General features: G+C 46.8%; 1 protein-coding gene across 2 annotated transcripts in view; it reads right to left on the bottom strand.

The window, feature by feature from the left end:
- Nucleotides 1–2231: 2231 nt before the first annotated feature.
- The window catches only part of RSPO1 (R-spondin 1), a 31548-nt gene continuing 12406 nt past the window's right edge, over nt 2232–21373 (bottom strand). Inside the window, exons 2-6 of one of the 2 annotated variants that reach the window (XM_081872366.1) lie at nt 11017–11446; nt 6880–7071; nt 5175–5324; nt 4690–4881; nt 2232–3019 (exon numbers count right to left, since the gene is read on the bottom strand). In XM_081872366.1, the coding sequence (XP_081728492.1) occupies nt 2877–3019; nt 4690–4881; nt 5175–5324; nt 6880–7071; nt 11017–11131 (792 nt within the window). In that variant the 5' untranslated portion in view covers nt 11132–11446 and the 3' untranslated portion in view covers nt 2232–2876. Of the gene's footprint in view, nt 3020–4689; nt 4882–5174; nt 5325–6879; nt 7072–10987; nt 11447–21373 lie in introns of those variants that run through there. The other variant, XM_081872367.1, reaches the window with a different exon arrangement.

Genomic DNA, 21373 nt, shown 5'->3' with positions numbered 1-21373 from the left:
TTATTACTTAACTACTCTGCAGGGCCCTTTGTGCCTTGAGATCATGGCTCTGGGTGGCACAAACTTCCCACAACAAGGGGCTGGCGTCTGGGTCCCCAAAAAGAAAGAACATGGGATGAGGTTGATTCCTGATCTTGGTTGAAGCAAAACTCTCTGGTTCTGCTGGGGCTCATCTCAGTTGCAAGTTACGGGGGCTTTCTGTTTGATGATGATGCCAAGGTACCAGCGAGGAAGGGCTGCAAGCAGCACCACTAACAACTCCCCCTCACAGCATATAGAACAATATTTCACCTATGAGATCACCTTACCCCGTATGTGCCCACTTGACCACTTCAGTCAGTGGAACTGGCAGTGTTAGAGGTGCCACATAATATCTGTTCCATATTTAGCATGGCGACTGCTACACCTTGGAACTCCCTGCCTGTTGATATCGGGCAGGAGCTTTCACTATACACTTTTTGGCACCTGCTAAAAACATTTATTTAAACAAACCCACCCAGTTGTTTAGAAAGGTGATACGAGTTGTCATCTGTTTTTTGGCTGTCATTATTAAACTTTTTGAAAGTCTTAAATATTGTTAATTTTTTCTCAGTGATAATTTTATTTTATCTTTTTTTTTTGTAAACAGCTTTGAGGGTTGTTGTTTTTTAAAAGAAGGAGGAGGAAGACTTGCTTTTTTCTATCCTGAATCATCCAACATTTATCTTCATTGGACACCCATGAGTTCTAGTCCATGGGAGAGGGAGAAAAGCTTTTCTCTGTCCACTCTTATCAGTTGCAAAGGCACAGGGCAAGGGAGTGCTCTCCTAAGGTAATTGTTCCGACAGAGTCAGTCTCATAACAGAGCATCTTAGCAACTTGAGGCCCCACTCAGACAAAGGCCCTTCTTTTGCCAGGAAGCTTTCGGAGTTCTGGAGGGTCACGCGGCCCACTGCTGAGATGCTGCAGCAGAAACAAGCTGCTTATCTCTCACTCGCGGGGGGGGGGGGGAGAGAAATTTTAGAAGGAGCTGAGAAGACCTCCTTCGGCTTTTGCCTCAACATAATCTCTTTGCGGTTCAAAGGCTGAGCCTGGAGGAGCTCCTGCCCACTTGTGGCCTGGTATGCTGCTCGTTTATCATCGCGCTGAAATGGAATCCCCTCCGAAAGATATAACAGCACAGTGTTTACTTAAGTGCAAAGTGGATGATGGGCCTGGCAGCCCTGCTGTGAACAAGCAGTCCGGGAGAGCTCGGTACAGCTCTGGAATTGACACAACTATTCCGCTCCCACACCCCTGCTGGAGCCAGGAAGACAATCCGGTGAGCCTTCCCTAGAAACGTAACTGCCCAATCCCCTTGGCTGCAAACAGAAACCAGGGTGGAAATTCCTAGCAGGACAATGGAACTGCAAGAGGGAACCGGACTTGGCTGGTGTACACCCACAGGAGAAGCCTTGTGTTCCCATGCTGCAGGCCTGACGCTCGTCCCTCCAGGGCTCATTGCTCAACAGCCATGTCCAGTGCAGAATCATAAAATCATGGAATTGTAGAGTTTGAAGGGACCTCAAGGGTCATCTCAACCAACCCCCTGGAATGCAGGAATCACAGCCAAAGATTCCCTGACAGATGGCCATCCAACTTCTGTTGAAAAATCTCTGGTTTTTCAGCCACCTTCCAAGGAAGTCCGTTCCCTTGTCAAACAGCTCTTACTCTCAGGAAGTTCTTCATTGTTTTTTGCTGCTCCAGAGGGTAGGACCCAAACCATTGGATTCAGGGCTTATCCACACTTAACTTTTCTCCACTATTTCCAGGTGCAGTCTGCACATTAAAGCTTCAGTTCCAGAGCTTTTTCTGTGAAATCCTGCTCTTTACAACTAAATTGGCACAAGCAGCAATCCGCTAAAAACCCAAATTAATGTTTTCTCTGATTGAGTGCTAAAGAGTGAGTTTTCATGGGGGCAGCTGTGGGGCAAAACAAAACAACACTTGGACACAGAGCTTTTAAGCACAGACTTGTGCCTGAAAAGAGCAGAGCAAAAAGTAAGCCTGGATAAGCTCTCAAATTACAGGAAAGGAGATTCCACCTAGGAAGAACTTTCTGACAGTAGTATGACAGAGGAGGCCTCAGGATTGGGGGCCTCCAGTGTGGGCGATGTTTCGTGGGTGCAAACAGCATTGAAAGCAAAATCACATAAAAATGCCATGGTGGCATCATAAGCACCAAACATCATGAATGCACAATAGAAATAATGTTTAAGCAGACCTTTTATGTACCCTGAAGGATGAGAATACTCATTTCGGAGATACTATTTTGAAGATGATCTGCAGACATAAGAATGGGACTATTTTTTGGGTTTTTTTAATCTGAAATTTTGAAGCAGTATCAGGGCAAACACCCCTGGACGTTCATCACAGATATGCAACACATATTCTCAGTGATACAGGTTGAAACACAATGGAGAGGACTTGAAAGCAGCCTTTGTGCATTTCCAGATTTTGAGCAAACTCATTCCAGTCTTGTCCTTGGCACTGGGAACTGTCTCCTCTCATGCCGTCTGTCCATAGTCACTCCAGCTGGAGATGTTTGCTCAGTGGCCCTCCTTAAAGCACATGCCTTCTTCCCTCTCATCTTCCCAACATCAAGTCCTGGGCACTCTGGTCAAGAGCACCTTGTTGAGACAGTCCCCTTGCTAAGGAACCACGAGGAATTCCCATGTTTCTGATACACTACGCCGGATATAGGTGGGTCTGCATTTTTGTACGTTTTGCCCATAGAAGGATCCTTCCGTCTGTCCAGCCATGTCTTACGTCATCGTGGTGCAGTGTTTTGGTTCAATAAAGCTTTCATATACATAGCAGCAATGGAGGTTTGTCATCGCACAGCTGTGGAGGGACAGCTACAGAGCAGAGGTCACAGGCACAACTGTTCCCCTGGGCTGGCCTTTCCTTCTCCTGACACGGCCGTCCTTGGCATCTTTCCGGCTTCTGTCCTCATTCGCGTTGTCTTGCTTTCCTTGCTCTTCCTTTTTCTTTCTCCATCCTGCAAACAAGCAAAAGGCCAAGAGTGAGACAGAGGAACAGATTGCCTGCTAGTTGAGAGGAGGTTGTCCCCTAACCTGCCTCTGCTGTTCAGCAAGAGGACATTAGACACTCTGAACTGGCACATAAACAGTCAACACCACGTGCTACCTGAACATGGGAAGCTGTCTTATATGGAGACTGGCTATGGGTCCATCTAGCTCAACCTTATCTACTCTTGAGTCACAGCAACAACTCTCCAGGATCTCAGGCAGAAGCTTTTCACAGCCCTATGTAGAAATGCTGCAGGTTAGACCTGGGGCCATCTGTGCACAGAGCAGGTTTCCTACCTCTGGGCCTTCTCAGCAGAGAGAGATCGCCCTCCTTCTTCAAGCTATAATGTTGTCTCTGAGGGGCAAAAAAAGCTCATTCCCCCCAGATCAATTAACACAGGAAGCTGCCTTATACCAAGTCAGATCACTTGTCCATCTCACTATTGTCTACACTGACTGGCATTGGCTTCTCCAGAATTTCAGGCTGTGTCCTCTGTCCTCTGTACCTGGAGGTGCTGTCAGGGAATGAACCTGGGACCTTCTGCATCCAAACCAGATGCTCTGCTACTGAGCTATGGCCCTTCCCCTGGATGCAAAGGCAGGGGATGGCTTTTCACCTAGCTTTTGAGATAGACATAGGGAGTGGAGTACAGGCTCCTGCACTGGCCTTGGATGAGTTGAAGAAGTGATATTGCTGACACTCAGAAGTTGTCGGTGAGGGAAAGTCAGCCTGGAGGACAGGCAGGAAGGGAATGGGGGATGGCCCTGAGAAGGTTCTGCTGAAAATGCTGAGAGTCCTGCTTCTGTCTCTCTCCACCAGGCCCAGGGCTTGGCCTGATAGACTACAAAAGGACTGCTGCTGCTGCCCAGCAGAGAGTACTGTTTACATTCTTTTAAACTGCTTTTTATTTTATTTTAATTAAAATGGTTCTTGACTTTTTATGTGTTTTGAGGGTGTTGATTGGCTCTTTCTGTTTTGATTATGCATTTTGTGTTTCTATATTGTAATTTTATATTGTGAACCACCCTGAGACGTACAGGTATAGGGCAGTATATAAATTTTAATAATAATAACAATAATAATATGCCTTGGTCCACGTCACAGTATTTTTATTCTAGGTGCCTCATGGGATGGAGTTGCACACAATGCAAACCTGTCTTTTCACAGGAAATGTAGTCTTATCCAAGGCAAACAGCACCACAAATCAACAGATAGCCTGATACATTTTGAAAACGGGGCTAAAGGGTCACAGCCCACATTCTTCCTCCCTGCACACCCAAGACAACAATGTTGAAAAATGAGGCAACAAGAGCGCAGTTGTTCCTTTTGACTTAGCTGGCCGGTTTTCAGCTTGAGCACCACCTGCCCCTGCGAGATACATCCCTAGCCGTGTGTTGCTTATGCAAATCTGAACTGCATCGGAATTGGAGAACTGCTGACTCTGAAAAGGGCATGGAAAATTCAGCCGGTCCAAAATGCAGCAATGAAAGTCCAGCAAAGCCTCCATTGGATTTACCAGCTAGCCAGTTGAAGAGAACGCTTACATTTCGGGACATAAAGCAACCGTCTCTCTTATTCTTTGCCCTGTGCTTATGCCAACCAAGCAAAGGGGCTAAGTGGAACTCATAATCCATTCACCTTCTGGGCACGGGTTCTTCACCACTGTGCATCTCCGGAGCTCGGTGGTGGCTGGGCACACAGACACGTCCCCCAAGGAGGGCGCCTGAAGGACCTTTCGAGAGCGCTCCTCGTTGCCTCTCCGGAAGCCGCAGAGCTTCTTTTTCTTGGAGCAAGGGCCCCATGGACCCCACTCGCTCATTTCACATTGTGCTATAAAAAAGCAGGGGGGTGGGGAGAGAGAGAGGGGTCTGTTTGTCACAGAGTCATAGACCTTGGGGGATTTTTTTGCCCCTGTTTCCATGGAAACCAAAATATACATCAAGGTGCTTCAGTGAATACAGCAAAGGCTGAATAATCCTGGGGAACATGGTGGCCTCTAACCAAAGTCCCCTCTTGCTCTGGAACCTCCAGGGCCCCCTGGACCTGAGCTACTGGCTGCCCTGGGCAGGGCAGGCAAGCAGACCTCCTCCATCACCACCACCCCTCTTGACTGTCATGCTCACCAGGACTGCTGCATTCCATGGTGCCGTTGGCAGCAGAATAACCCTCAGGGCAGGTGGTGTAACATCTTCCTTTGTGCAAGTACAGGCCTTCCTTGCACTTTGTGCAAAAGTTTCGGCTGAAACAGTCCTCACAGTTGTCGATTTTGCATTCTGTGTCCCGTGGTGGGAGAGAAAGAAAAATGACCAGCTAGAATTACCGCCTCAAATGGAAATCTCCTTCTCACCCCTTACCCAAGAGTCCTCCTGTGAGTGGATCCCAAATTAGGTGGCCAAGAGGGTCCCACATGGTTGGCGGGGGGGCGGCGGGGATGGCAACAGAGCTGGCACTGAAGTAAGATGGAATTGGCACCTGCCACTAAAAGAAAACAACACACAGGAAACAGTTTGTGCCCTGCTAATGTGCTGGGGCCTCATCGATCAGGGGCTTGCTAAGGAGAAAGAGAAGTGTCCATTCTCTGCCTTGAGAACTGAACATGGCCCTGGCAAGTCCCTATCTGTCTGTCTAAAATTCAGGACAGCTAAAAGGAAGTCCTCCACAGAGCAAGTAGTTCAACTACGAAACTTGCTCCTAGAGGATGCTGTTATGACCTCTCAGCTGGATGGCTTTAAAAGAGGATTAGGCAAATGATCGAGGAAAGGGTTATCAATGGCACTGTCGGAGGCAGCAATGCTTTTGAAACCACAGGAGGGGAGAGTTGCTCTGCTCGAATCCTAGTTGCAGGTTTCCTAAAGGCATACAGTGGCATGAAAGGGCAGCAAAGTGGTGTTGTTGCTATGTTTTTACTCCCAGGGAGTGGTCCTGCTTGTGGGGTTACCTATCTCAGGTGCCAAGGTAACCTGACCAGCCTTGGACGCTGTGCCTTTTGACTTGGTGAGTGGGGTCCCATTTGCTCTCCCACGTCAGGCAGCCAAAGGTATTGGGTCAGCCCTGACTTCACCTCCCTGCAGGTGTGATGTTCTGCATGCTTTCTCCTCTTTGTCCATACTTTCTAAGGGATCTTTCTGTGCACACTCATTCAGCCTGGCATCAAAGGAGACATGCTTTCTTCTGCCGCACTGTCCCCTTCCACAGGAATGCAACCAAGCTTGTAGCTTACAGAGCTGTTCTTGAGGAACCAAGGAGTGCTCTGGGATCCCATCTACACTTTATTGATTGATTGCATTTATAGCCCATCCTTTGCTCCATGGAGCTCAAGGTGGCCTACATAGTTCTCCCTCTCAACCCAGTGAGATAGGTTACGCTGAGAGGCAGCGACTGGTTTAAGGTCACCCAGTGAGCTTCATGGCTGAATGGGGATTCAAACCCTGGTCTCCCAGGTCCTAGTCCAACACGCCAACCACTGCATCACACTGGCTATGGGGACAGAGGACTTTCTTCATCCATTCCACTGATGTACGCACTGAAATGAGCTCTTGGAAACCCATGATATTTTTCGTTCCAATGGAGTGCCAAAAACATTTGCCTTAGGTGAAAATGCATTTCCTAAGTTAAGAACCTTCCTTATAGGAGTTTAGATGGCTGGCTCACACCTCAGATTACGTATCAGTTGTTCAAAAATCAGAAATCACACAGAATATTACAAAGAGACCATTATATGGTGAGAAATGACATTCAAACATGGCTGAATTTCACAAGAAAATAATGCTGGGCTGCTCCCTCCCCCCACCCTATTCCCCCCCCCCAACCCCCATGCCAAAGACTCACTCATGCACTTGTTCATGTCTGGGTTCCGCACATCGAAGTAGCCCGGTGGGCAAGAGGGCAGGCAGATGCCAATTTGGCGAATGTCGTTCCTCTCCAGAAGGATGAAGAGTTTGGGGGAGCATTTGAGGCACCCGTTGAACTCAGAGCACAGGTCACATCCCTTCGCACAGCCTTGAGTCATCTCAGTACTGACTGGAAGGAGGGAGAGAGAAGTTAGCACCATAGAGCAAGATCACCTGCCTGCTTCTATGAAGGGTCATAGCTCAGTGCAAGCAGGAGGTCCCAGGAGTTGGGAGCAGAGACCCAAAGCATCTCCCAAACACCCTTTGGCATGTGGTTGCCCATCACTGCTAGCTAGGCCCTTGAGAAGCTGGAGATGTTCACAGAATGCACAATGGGCAAGTTGAAGCAATAAAGCAACTAAAACAACAATAATAGATTCTGCCTAAACCTTAGGAAGAACTTTCTGAGGGTAAGAGCTGTTTGACAGTGGAACGGACATCCTCAGAAGGAGGTGAGCGCTCCTTCCTTGGAGGCCTGTAAAGAGAGGTTGGGTGGCCATCTGTCAGGGATTCTTGAGCTGTGATTTCTGCATTGCATGGGGTTGCATTAGATGACCCTTGGGATCTCTTCCAAGTCTACAATTCTATGATTTTTTGCTGTCAGAATCCCCTGGCATCTCAGGGATATGGGGCGTCACCACAGGGCCCTGGGACTGGTTTGCTTAAGTTTCTTGGGAATGGCTTCTGAAGTCGCTATTTCCACCATTGTCAACAACAGCTAGAGATGGAGGACCAGCTTCTTGTACCTTCCCATTAAAGCATTTTGTGGTTGGGTGCAGAGGCCAGTCTCCCAGGCAGAGCAGAAGCCAGCCTTAGAGGGGCAAGGGAAATGACACATCTGTCTGTGTATGGCTATGGGCCTGGACCATTCAAGATTTAAACTGCACATGCCAGGCAGACTATGGCCTGACCCAGAAGAAGCTTTGCCGAATCATAGAATAATAGAATTGGAGAGCTGGAAGGTACCCCATGTCAACTAGCCCAACCTTCTGCAATGCAGGAATCACAAAATAAATAAATAAATCCCTGACAGATGACCATCCAACCTCTGCTTAAAAACCTCCAAGGAAGGAGAGTCCACCACCTCTGAGGTGGTCCGTTCCACCGCTCTTACCATAAGAAAGTTCTTCCTAATGTTTAGGCAGAATCTCCTTGTTATTTGAATCCATTGGTTCAGGTCTTTCCCCCTGGAGCAGCAGAAAGCAAGCTTGCTCCATCTTCCATGTGACAGCCCACCAGATCTTTGAAGACGGCTATCCTATTAGCTCTCAGCCTTCCCTTCTCCAGGGTAAACAGACTCAGCTCCCAAGAATGCTTTGGAATCGCTTCCTTCACTTAAATTCACACAAGGTTTTGAGAAGAGTAAAGGTTTGCCCCAGCAGAACCTACAAGGAAAAGTCGAGGCTCCCACAGCTTTTTCTCTGCTCTGCTCTCCTCCAGGGAGGCTTCCCTCTCTGAACTCGCTTGGATGGAAGCAGAAGTCCAGATCCGGAGAGGACAGAGACTCACTCCTCCTAGGCCCTCCTTGGCTCAGGCCAACAAAAACATCCCCTTTTATGTCTGTGCTGCTTTCTGGTATCAATTATCATGGACAACTCAGCCAGGTTTTTAAACAAATCGTCACAGGTTATTTATATTTATACTGGTTAATTATGCAAGCATTGGCTTTTGTTTATAGCAAGTCTACATCTTTTTTGACTTTATTTTAAACACATTATTTATTCTTCCTGCAAAGCAAGTGCTCTGACATTCCTGAGAGTCAAAGGCCCGGCTTCTCGGTGGTGGGGCGATAGGCAGAGGCTGCAAAGGCCTCCCGTCAGGCTGGGAGATTGGGGGAGAAGCAGCAGGACCAATTTGTCAACTCAGCCCCAACTGGATTTGCAGGGGGAAGCTGTTAGAAGTGGAGCCTGTCTTGAGAAATTGGGAGCCGATTCCTTCTCCGAAGTGAGTCCACTCCAACCACCATGCACCATCAGGTTTTTCCCCATCTTAATATATTAGAAGATTGAATTTAAGTCCCACTTATCACACTTGTGTCTCAGGCACTGTTTCATGACCTCCAGCTTCAAATTGTAATAGTAATAATAATATTTTTTTATTTATACCCCACCCTTCCCGATTCAGAAAACCAGGCTCAGGGCGGCTAACAACAAATTTGAAACACTTAATTGTAGAAGCAGCATAAAATACAGTATAAAAACATGAATAACAATAAAATTCAAAGTTCAGAAATCAATTTGGGGAAAATCCATCTAATAAGCATTAGATAGTCACCAGGGTTAGCTGGCTGAATTAGTCCTACTTGAGCCAGCGAGGAGGCCAGCGGAGAATTAGCTGTGGGGTCTCAGAGCGGGTAATCTTTCTAAAAGGGGAGGTGGAGGGAAGAGAAGGGAAATAAAAGATCAGGCTGAATTCAAATTAAAGGCCAGGCGGAATAGCTCTGTCTTACAGGCTCAACGGAAGGAGGTTAAATCCTGAAGGGCCCTAGTCTCATGGGACAGAGCATTCCATCAGGTTGGAGCCGTCACTGAAAAGGCCCTGGCCCTAGTGGAGGATAGTCTGACTTCCTTAGGGTCTGGGACCTCTAAACTATAGTTATTCATGGACCTTAAGGTCCTCTTCCAATTGTAGAGTTGGAAAGGGCCCTGGGGGTCATCTAGTCCAAGTTCCTGCAATGCAGGAATTGCACCTCTGTTTCCCTCTCACATCCTCCAGGGTCCACAGAGATGTCTGCTGTTGTTTTGGCACAGTGACTTCTCTACTGTTTACAGGGACAGGGCAGGTGGGCTCCCATTTGCTCCCCTACTCTTTGTAAATGGCACACATAGGGACCCAGTGTGGATCTGGAATGCAGCAGACCCCAAGAAATTAAGCCCCCCACTCCACCCCCACCCACTGCTGCCTGCCAGCCCTGACTGATGTACATCCCTTCTCCATGCTAGCCCCTTGACAAAACCCCCCCACCCCCTTCAGGGCAAACCATGCAGTTAATGTCGCATGTAGTTTGATCTGCAAATATATATACACACACATCTCCCATATCTATTCTGGCAGAAGGTATATTGCAGTATGGTTATTGAAATGACACTTCTGGCAGCATAAAAGTGAGACATTCTTTAAAACCACATTCACACCATACATTTAAAACACTATGGTGCTACTTTAAACAATCAGAGCTTCCCTAAGGAATCCTGGGAACTGTAGTTAAGGGTGATGAGAGTTGTTGAGATACCCCTGTCCCTCTCACAGAATGATTTAACAGTCAATCCCTCTTCCTTGGGAACTCTGAGAGCTGTCACTCAGGGAGAAGAGTACGGGTTTTCCAACAACTCTCGGTAGCAGATATGTCAGATAGCCAGAATGTGGAAATATGGAGTCCAGAATGAAAGGCCATGAAAGCTTATGGGGATGCTACAGATGCTGGACTAGATGAGCCTTGGGGTCCATTCCAACTTTACAATCCTAGGATTCTATGACACCCCACACTCTACGCAAATGAACAGGAAGGTGGCTAGAAGCTCAGTTTCCTTTGTTCCATAAGAACCACTCTCCAGCTAAGACACCTTTCAACCACACAGCATGCTGTTTCCTGAATCGAGGAAACATGGCATTTCTCACATCAATATTAAGGCCATCCTCCCACCCCAAAAGGGGTGAATGGCAAAAATATGGCAATACTAGGATCTAGGAGAGGGAAGCTTGGCTTGAGTCTGGCAGGTGGAGGAGGGGCTGCTATTTTTTATAAAGAAGCTAAGAAGAGCCTGCTGGATCAGGCCAATGGCCCATTTAGTTTAGCATCCTCTTCTCACAGTGGCCAACCAATGGGAAACCTGCAAGCAGGATTTAAGCACAAGAGCCCTCTCCTCTCCTGTGTTTCCCAGCAACTGGCATTTAAAAGCATTGCTGCCTCCAACTGTGGAGGCAGAGCAGAGCCATCATCAGATCAAGGCCAGATCACCCTCCAAGAGAATTCCTGTAATGCCCAAGCCCTACGTTGCCTGAAAATGCAATGCAAGAAGAATAGGTCAATGACGCAGGTCTGCAACTTGCCATTTCAAAGGGCTTTCATACATACTTCGTCTTTGCCTCTTGCCCTTCAGTGCTTTGCTGCTGCTGCTGCTGCTGCTGCTGCTGTCTGCAAGATCCGCCAAGCTCAGAAAAACCACCACTGTGCACAGTCCAAGCTGCATAGTAACTTCCCAGCAGCTCAGACCCTCGAAGGCAGAGTGACTGGAAGGACTCCGGCCCACAACTGGGTCGCGGTGTGTGATGCTTTTTCCTAACGTGTTCGGGACTTGATCAGAACCACGAGTCTGTACACAACGCCCAGTAAAAGACCATCTTCATGAACCAAGGTCTCGACCCCGAAAGCATTAGGTTGCAGATAACATGATTCTGTTTCCAACCCCATAAGGAGCCTGAGAGGCGAGAGGCGGCAGTCCCATTGGGCACAGACAGCGAGGATGAGCTTGGGGTGACTTGAGTCGTCTGCTTGCACCAAGACACTGGAAGGAAGGGAGAAAGGTTAGTTAGCTAGTTTATTGCATTTACATCCCTCCCTTTCATCCAAGGAGCTCAAGGCGGCAAACATGGTCCTCCCCCTCCTCATTTAATCCCCACAACAACCCTGTGAAGTAGGTTAGCTCACACCCAGTGAGCTTCATGGCTGAGTGGGAACTGGAACCCTGGTCTCCCAGGTGCTAGTCCGGCACTCTAACCACTACTCCCCACTGGCTCTCCAAGCCTTCATTTCACAGCCTTCCTTCTCAACTGCTCTAGATCCCTAGAAGGCCCCAGCAGGCATCTTCTAACATTTTGCCTTTCTGAAAACAGTCAAGACTGTGACAGTTTCCAAATCTGCTACCACTTAAGGTTGTGACAGTCAGGTTCTGCATGCAACAGACAAAACAAGGAGCAGAGGTCAAGTAACAAAGGGGATGTAGTATTTATGTACAGGTTGGACCACTTCCTTTATCATTCTGTGGAACCTCCCACCTCTGATAAAGCTGGAAAGGCCCATAATTCAGAACCCATCTGTGGGCGCCTCTCCTGCTTGTAAGACCACTGTGGCAGGACTCCAGCGAAGAGGAGGAGAAAGGAGCTGAAAGACTCTTCTCAGCATTACACAGACCACAGGCTTGAACAGCACCACACATGCCACGGAAAGGGCAAATTCCACGCTAGGGATCATTAGGAATGGAATTGAAAATAAAACTGCCAGTATCATAATGGCGTTACACAATTCTAGGGTGTGGCCGTATTTGGAATACTGTGTACAGTTATGGATGCCTCGTCTCAAAAAGGATATTGCACAGCTGGGAAAGGTTCAGAAAAGGGGAACCAATGGGATGGAGCGACTCCCCTATAAGGAATGGTTGCAGCATTTAGGACTTTAGTTTAGAGAAAAGGCAAGGAAGAGGTGACATGATAGAAGTTAATAAATGGAGAAAGTGATTAGAGAAAAGGTTTTCTCCCTGTCTAGAACTAATAGACATCCAATGAAGCTGAATGTTGCAAGATTCAGGACACATCCAAGGATGCCTTAAACTTAGGACACATCCAAGAAATACCTTCTTTACGCAGCACAGAATTAAACCATGGAACTCGCTTCCATAGGGCTTTAAATTCCTGGAGTACAGGGCTATCAGTGGCTACTAGCCAATATGGCTGTGCTCTGCCTCCCTGGTCGGAGACAGGAATGCTTCTGAATACCAGCTGCAAGTATTTCACAGGAGGGGAAAGGGCTCTTGTGCTTGAATCTTGCTTTGGGGTTTCCCACAGGCATCTGGTCGGCCCCTGTGAGAAAAGGTTGCTGGTCTAGATGAGCTGCTGCCCTGACCCAGCAGTCTCTTCTGATGTCCTTATGTTCTTATGCTCCGAGTCAAGTTTGGTAGTGGCATAGCTAATTGCAGGCCTAAGGAGCCAGGTCATTGTTGGCCTTGGCTGAGAGATGGAGCAACTGCAGTTCAAGCCCTTGAGCCAAACAGATGGAGCCGAACCTTCTCTCCACGCTTCTGCCGTCACTCTTCAGGTCGTTGCCAAGGCTGCCAGATTATCTTGGTGTCAAGCATGTGTTTGCACTTACGAGGGACACTGTATCATTAAACTTGTCTGCGTCGTTCGTGTGTGTATGCCTGCGCACGTGCACATAGATTTCAAATAAACAATTAGCTGCTTGTGTTAATCCTGCCTGCCTCTTGACTTGGAAGTCTGTCTGATGCACTTGGCATCATCTTTTAAGCTTCTCTGACCAAGCATGGTTTCATCTTTAGTGAGGGTGGGGGAGCACCCAAAACTGTTTCCCAAGTAGTTGAGAATGAGAAACAGCCTTTGAGAAATCCATTCTGCTGAAAGGATCCTCCGTTAAACCCCAAACCACTGTTGAATGTGCAGGGGGGGTCTGTTGAATGTGATCCTAAGAGCCCTCCTGGATCCAGCCAAAGAGGGCCCATCTAGTCCAGCATTCTGTTTAGACAGTGGCCAACCAGAAGTCTATGGGAATCCCTATTTCTGCTGCTCAGCAACTGGAAGTCAGAGACATACTTCCTCTAAGAGCGGAGACAGAATATAGGCATCAACAGCCTTATCCTCCAGGAATCTGTGTAGCCATCACTGTATCAAGTGGGATCAAATTCCATAGTTTAACTGTGCACCATGTGAAGAAGCACTTTCTTTTGTCTGTTCTGAAATCTTCTGGCATTCACCTTAATTGGCTGTCTTGAATCTGGACACCTCAGCTAGGGATGGAGGAGAAATCTGATTCAGTTTGCATTTAACCTTCCTGATTTGCACTTTTCAAAACAATTCCTGGACCGGAACCCAGCCAAATTTGCCCTTCTCCAAATTTGGCAATGCCAGCCTCCAGCCCACTAAGGTGTTCAAAAACGTATATGCTGGTGTAAAGTGTGCATACAAATGCATATACTTATGGAAATGACTTGCAAATTTGCAAACAAAACTGTGTCGTATTAGGAGAAATTTGCACTAAAAATTTGCATGTGGATTTTCACAAAGATTTCTTTGTTTAAGAAATTTCAAAATGATGTGAAAGTTTTGAGAACTTAAGATTGGGGGGCGGGATAGAAACTGAGAGAAACAGAAATCAAAAATTTTGCCCATCCCTCACCCTACAAGGCAATATTGTTAATTGTGTGTATGTATGGAAAATGCTGCTTTGTCTACACTGGGAATGCCAAAGTGTGGCATAAGTGTGTTCTGTGTGTATGGTGTGGGTGTTGTCTAATGTGTGAGCAGAGCATTCAGAATGTACAGACCATGTGATCAAGAACAGAAATTTAGGCCACGGAGGCGAAAGGGAAAGCTGTGATTCCTCCATCGAAAGGGCTTGGACTAGATGACCCTTGGGATCCCTTTCAACTCTACAGTTCTATGATTCTAGGTAAAACTCATTTGGTAGTAGCAGGAGTAGTATTCCATCACTTATGTCAGGGAACTGCCATCGGAGAGGCAGGTGGTGGAAGGGCTCACGGAAACTAGGAGAGACTCGACAGCGGAAGAAGGCACCAGCAGGGGGAGAGAGGGAATGCAGAGAGAAAGTGAGTCGGAGGGATGGCTCAAGGAGACTTCCAGCGAAAACAGTGGGGAAGTTTCAGGACCTCCTATAGGTACACCCACTCCTCGCCGGAAACTGTCGCGCCGAGAATCCCGAAGACGCGTTTCCGTTAAGGAACTTTTATGCTGGAGTAGATTCCGTAAACGCCCACTGTCGGATACTGCCAGCGATTAAGGGAGTCATGTTTTGAGGGGCTCCGTGGAGGAAAGAGCTTTGAGAACCATGCCCAAGCTCTGAGGGACTAAGCTTTTACGCACAAGCAGCTCATCATCCCATCACAACTTACTAGATAAAATAATAATAATAATAATAATAATAATAATAATAATAATAATATATTATTTATAACCCACCCATTTGGCTGGGTTTCCCCAGCCACTCTGGGCGGCTTCCAACACAATATTAAAATACAATAGTCTATTAAACATTAAAAGCTTCCCTAAAAGCTTCTTCTAAAAGTCTGGTAGCTGTTTTTCTCTTTGACATCTGGTGGGAGGGCGTTCCACAGGGTGGACGCCACTACCAAGAAGGCCCTCTGCCTGTTTCCCTGTAACTTGGCTTCTCGCAGGGAGGGAACCGTCAGAAGGCCCTTGGCACTGGACCACAGTGTCTGGGCAGAACGATGGGGGTGGAGACGCTCCTTCAGGTTTGCACCGGGCATTTGACATCACAGCACAAATTAGGAGTTCTGTCCATGTCCCACCCTCCTTCCCAGAGATGATTTTAGACCTGGTGTCATGGGTCTCCATTTCTTTCATTCTTTAGAACTTCAGCATTGCCTGAGGTCCTCTTGTTGGGGCAATTCAGGATCTCATGGCTGCCCTTGGCAGCATGCAGTATGCGGATGTTACCCAGCTCTACCTCTCTTTTAAATCAGAACCAGTGAAGGCGGTGAAGGTCCTGTGTGAGTGTCTGGAGGCGGTTGGAGGATGCATGGCGGCTAACAGATTGAGGTTGAATCCTGACAAGACAGAAGTATTGTTTTGGGGGGACAGGAGGCGGGCAGGTGTGGAGGATTCCCTGGTCCTGAAAGGGGTAACTGTGCCCCTGAAGGACCAGGTGCGCAGCCTGGGAGTCATTTTGGACTCACAGCTGTCCATGGAGGCACAGGTCAAATCTGTGTCCACGGCAGCTGTTTACCAGCTCCATCTGGTACGTAGGCTGAGACCCTATCTGCCTGCAGACTGTCTCGCCAGAGTGGTGCATGCTCTGGTTATCTCCCGCTTGGACTACTGCAATGCACTCTACGTGGGGCTACCTTTGAAGGTGACTCGGAAACTACAACTAATCCAGAATGCGGCAGCTAGACTGGTGACTGGGGGCGGCCGCCGAGACCATATAACACCGGTCTTGAAAGACCTACATTGGCTCCCAGTACGTTTCTGAGCACAATTCAAAGTGTTGGTGCTGACCTTTAAAGCCCTAAACGGCCTCGGTCCAGTATACCTGAAGGAGCGTCTCCACCCCCATCATTCTGTGGGATGTAAACACAGGAGCAGTCAATGACAACATTCCTAGAGTGTACATGTTAGAACATGGGGAGGGATGTCTGTCCAGCAAGCAGGTAAACTTCCTGGGGACGGACTTACTCCGCATGTGACCAGAGGTGGGTGTGGCCTCACCTGTGCAGGTAATGATAAAAGCACAGGGCAGGCAGCCATTCTCTCTCTTGCCTCTTGCCTCTTGCCTCTCTGCCATCTTCATCTTCTGAAGGAGCAACATGCCCTCTTGGCTCCCAGCCAAGAGAGGACAGTACTATCTTGCTACAAGATAGATTCTAAGTGCATGTAACCTTTTTAAGCCTGCCTACCTTCTGGGATCATATTGTGAACGGAACGTGAGTAAACTCTTTTATACTTTTATAAAGACTGTGTCGTGTCTTGTATTTTAAGAGGGAACAAAAGGGGAAATTACCAGAGTAATTATTATAGAGGTTCTAGCGAACCTGTGCAAGCGTTACCGTTGCGAACTTAAAGGGGAATGTCTATAAACTCTGCTGATATTTTGGGAACTTGTTAGTACAAGTTGGATAAGGATATAATTAGTCAATATATCCTCTCCTGCACCCCAGAACATTCCCACAAAGGGTTATTGGGCCCAGTATTGCATATTTCTGCGTATTTTTGAAGGATTGCATTGGATTGTGATTTTGAGTTGAGTAGTATTTTTCTGAGTTAACTTCCTGGTAAGCACATGGTCCTTTGTTCCATTGTGCAGTGGGGATTAAGCAACCCCCCCCCCTTCCCTCAGAGTTCACAGTGACCCAAGGCAGTGAAGAATTGTTTTGCATTTTGAGATTTTTGAGATTTTGATTTTAAAATTTTGAGAAATTTTGAAATTTTGAAGAATTTTCAAATTTTTGGATTTTAAGATGGCTAGAGCAGCTTTTGATAGTGATGCAAAGCTAGGAATGCCTGTGCTGAATGAACACAATTTCATGCACTGGAAGCAGCGCTTGATAGCATGTTTAGATTATAAGCACATTTTGGAAGCTTTAAACCCTCAACCTACGGGATCGTCTGAGGAAGCTTTAGCCAAGATAAGTGCTTGGAAACGCATGAACAGCGAAGCTAGACACATAATTTTGAGTGGACTTCGTGATGAGCAGCTATCATTAATAAATAGTACAGATGATGCATCTCAAATCTTAAGAGATATTGAGCGCGTGTATGGAGAATCTAGCATAAACTGCTTCAGAAACTTGGTGTGTAAATTAACCAGAGTGAGGATGAATTCAAAAGAGGAATTCACAGAGCACATCAACAAGTTTACTGAGATTATTCAAAGAATTGATCTGACTCCCAAAGCTTTTGATGAAGATACAAAGATAGCATTTTTGTTATCATCACTTGGACCACGCTTTAGCGCATTTGTAAGTTTGATGGATCATAGACAAGGTCTGACTTTTAAAGACTTGATTGGTTATTTAAAAGAAGAATGCAGAGATAGAGCTGAATCTCCAGTGAGAAATGCTAGAAGCAAAGACAGCAGTTATGCATCTAGGCAATGTACAAAGTCCAAAGAGATGCCTAAGAAAGTGATTTGTTTCAATTGTAACAAAGAAGGACACATTGCAAAGAATTGCAAGGCTCCTAAAGCCAAGAAACCCCACCCCTTTCAGCCAAAAGGGGAAAAGAAGGGGAAATGTGAATGCACATGGCTACTGCAAGAAAGGAATTTAGCTGTCCAGAATCGTGAAAATAGACGTAATAAATGGATAATTGATTCAGGTGCCAGCTCACATTTTTCATATAAAAAGGACTATTTTAATGAGATAAATGATGAAGAAGGATCTGAAATTGAAATTGCAGATGGGAACATTGTTAAAGCAAAAGGTGCAGGTTCCATGAGTCTGAAATGCAATATAAACAATGAATGCATTGAGAACACAATCTCTAGAGTTTTGTATGTACCAGAGCTGAGCTGCAATTTAATCAGCGTGTCCACACTGGACAAGAAAGGTTTCCAGATCACATTTGGAAATGGAGTATGCAAGGTGACTAGAAATGGCAAAGTGTTTGCTCAAGCAGAGCTAATCAATGGTGTATATGAGCTTGATCTTTCAGAGAATCAGTCTGCAAAAGTGGCACATTCCAGCCAGAAGGATGAAGCAGATCTGGACCTGTGGCACAGAAGGCTTGGACATAGAGACACCAACGTCATTCTGGATCTACAGAAAAGAGATCTTGTAAGAGGTTTGCAGGTAAAGCAGAGCAACAAAGCTCCAGCAAAGTGCATAAGCTGTATTACTGAGAAGGCTGTAAAACCTTCATTTCCACGTTGTGCAGAACAAAGAAGCAACAAAGTGCTTGACATAGTGCACACTGACATATGTGGACCCATGAATGTTCCCTCACTGGGAAAGAATAGATACATTTTAATATTTCTGGATGACTTTTCAAGATTTTGTGTTGTATATTTCCTCAAAGAGAAGAGTGAGACAGTGGACAAGCTCCAGGAATACATTGCCATGGTCAAGAATAAATTCCAAAGAGCTCCAGCTGTGCTAATGAGCGACAATGGAGGTGAGTACTGCTCAAATGAAATGCAGGCTCTCCTGGCCAAGGAAGGAATTGCACATGTAACCACAATTCCTTACACACCACAGCAGAATGCCATAGCTGAGAGAAAGTTTAGGTCCATTATGGACATGACAAGGTGCATGCTAAAGGATGCATGTTTGCCACAGAAGCTGTGGGCCGAAGGAGTGTACACATCGGTCTATTTGCAGAATAGACTGCCAACTAAAGGTGCAGAGCGCACACCATTTGAACTTTGGCATGGGAAAGCTCCCAATCTGTCACACATACGTGTGTTTGGAAGTCCGTGTTACTTCCACGTGCCCAAGGAACACAGACACAAGCTTGACTCCAGGGCAAAAGCAGGTATCCTTGTGGGATACGCCTCTGGAGGCAAAGGATATAGAATTATGGACTTACAAACTGGTAAGACAAATGCATACCATGCGGTTTATGTTGATGAATATGGAAAGGTAGACACTAAGAACACTGTTGTGGATTCTTCAGATGAGTCAGAAAGGACTCAAGAGTTTGTATATTTCCCTTTTGAGACCCCACAAAGTACTAATCTGCCTTCGAGTGTTACAGCGCCCCCTACAGGCGACGCACCAGAAAACGCAGAGGACCAGAACCCTGGCGGCACCAGAGACGAAGATGAGGACTCAGATGGGGACATGCCTGCGTTGGAGGAGGATGAGGAAGCTGATGCGGTCGCAGAACCAGAGGTCAGGCGCTCGTCCAGAACCAACAAAGGTGTCCCACCATTACGGTTGTCCTACTTTGCAGGGTCGGCGTTTCCACAAGAACCTTCCACTTGGGAAGAGATACAGGAGATGCCAGCTGCAGAAGCCAGTCTCTGGAGGAAGGCCGCGCAGGAGGAGATGGATGCACTGCATCAGAACAAGACCTGGACACTCACTGAGCTGCCTCCCGGTAAGAAGGCCATTGGCAGTAAATGGGTTTTCAAGGTTAAGAAGGGGTCAGAAGGAGAAGTGCAGCGCTACAAAGCTAGACTTGTAGCACAGGGATTTTCACAGCGTTTTGGTGAAGATTATGATGAAGTTTTTGCACCAACCGTGAGGTACAGCAGCGTAAGAATGCTTCTGAGCATTGCAGCCTCCAAGAAAATGAGAGTGAAACACATAGACATTGCTACCGCTTTTCTACATGGGCAGATTTCTGAAGAAATTTATATGAAACAGCCCAAAGGTTTTGTGAAACCACATGAGGCACATTTAGTGTGCAAACTGCAGAAAGGACTTTATGGACTTAAACAGGCTGCTAGAGCCTGGAACCAGAAGTTGCATAAAATGCTGACGCAACTTGGGTACAAGCAAGGCGACGCTGACAAGTGCTTGTACAGAAAGTCAAATAATGGACAATTCTCATATATCTTAGCATTTGTTGATGACCTGATTATTGCCACAGCAAGTGAGAAAGACTATACACAGATAGTAAAACACCTTAGCAAAGAGGTAGAGGTCAAGGAGCTAGGAGATGTCCAGTACTACCTCGGGATCCAGGTGGAAAGAGAAGAGGACGGCTCATTTCTTCTCAGCCAAAGACAGAAGATCCACGAGCTAATTGAGCACATGCAGATGCAAGACGCACATCCAGTCGCTACACCGATGGCTACTGACTTCCTGAAGAATCAGGAGGATTCGAAGCAGTTGCCAGACAACAATGACTACAGGTCGGCGATTGGTAAACTTTTGTATTTAGTTACCACATGTAGACCTGACTTAGCAAATGCTGTGGGGATTCTTAGCAGAAAAGTGAATTCTCCCACTGAGCATGATTGGGCAGGTGTAAAGAGGGTGGTGCGATATTTGAAGGGTACCATGAATTGTAAATTAAGGTTACCAGCCGTCAGAGACCCTAAGTTGGTTGGGTATACCGATGCGGATTGGGCTGGGGATAATGCTGATTATAAATCAACAAGTGGTCATGTTTTCATGTTTGGTGATGGACCTGTTTCATGGGGCAGTTATAAACAGAGCTGTGTAGCATTATCTTCCACAGAATCAGAATACGTTGCAGCAACAGAAGCCTGCAGAGAGATCGCCTGGCTTGATCAACTCATAAAGGACTTTGGGTTGGTGAGAAAAGGGCCTGTCAGCTTGCTAGAGGACAATCAAAGTTGCCTGAAGCTGACGCAGAGTGAGAAGTTCCTGGCCAGAACAAAACACATTGGGGTTAAATACCACTACATACGCCAGATGATCCAGGATGGACTTGTGGAACTATCCTACTGCAGCACCCAAGAGATGACTGCTGACATCCTGACGAAACCCCTACCAAGAGAGAGTTTCCAGAATCTACGTGTCAAGCTGGGACTCTGGGTGGTTGAATAAAGTTGTTTATGTTTTGTGTATGTTGTATTGCCTGAGAAGGGGTATGTGGGATGTAAACACAGGAGCAGTCAATGACAACATTCCTAGAGTGTACATGTTAGAACATGGGGAGGGATGTCTGTCCAGCAAGCAGGTAAACTTCCTGGGGATGGACTTCCTCCGCATGTGACCAGAGGTGGGTGTGGCCTCACCTGTGCAGGTAATGATAAAAGCACAGGGCAGGCAGCCATTCTCTCTCTTGCCTCTTGCCTCTCTCTCTGCCATCTTCATCTTCTGAAGGAGCAACATGCCCTCTTGGCTCCCAGCCAAGAGAGGACAGTACTATCTTGCTACAAGATAGATTCTAACTGCATGTAACCTTTTTAAGCCTGCCTACCTTCTGGGATCATATTGTGAACAGAACGTGAGTAAACTCTTTTATACTTTTATAAAGACTGTGTCGTGTCTTGTATTTTAAGAGGGAACAAAGGGGAAATTACCAGAGTA

Source organism: Podarcis erhardii, assembly GCF_964252035.2.
Source record: "Podarcis erhardii genome assembly, chromosome: 7".
Taxonomy (NCBI): Eukaryota; Metazoa; Chordata; class Lepidosauria; order Squamata; family Lacertidae; genus Podarcis; species Podarcis erhardii.
This window is presented reverse-complemented; position numbering and strand designations above follow the sequence as displayed.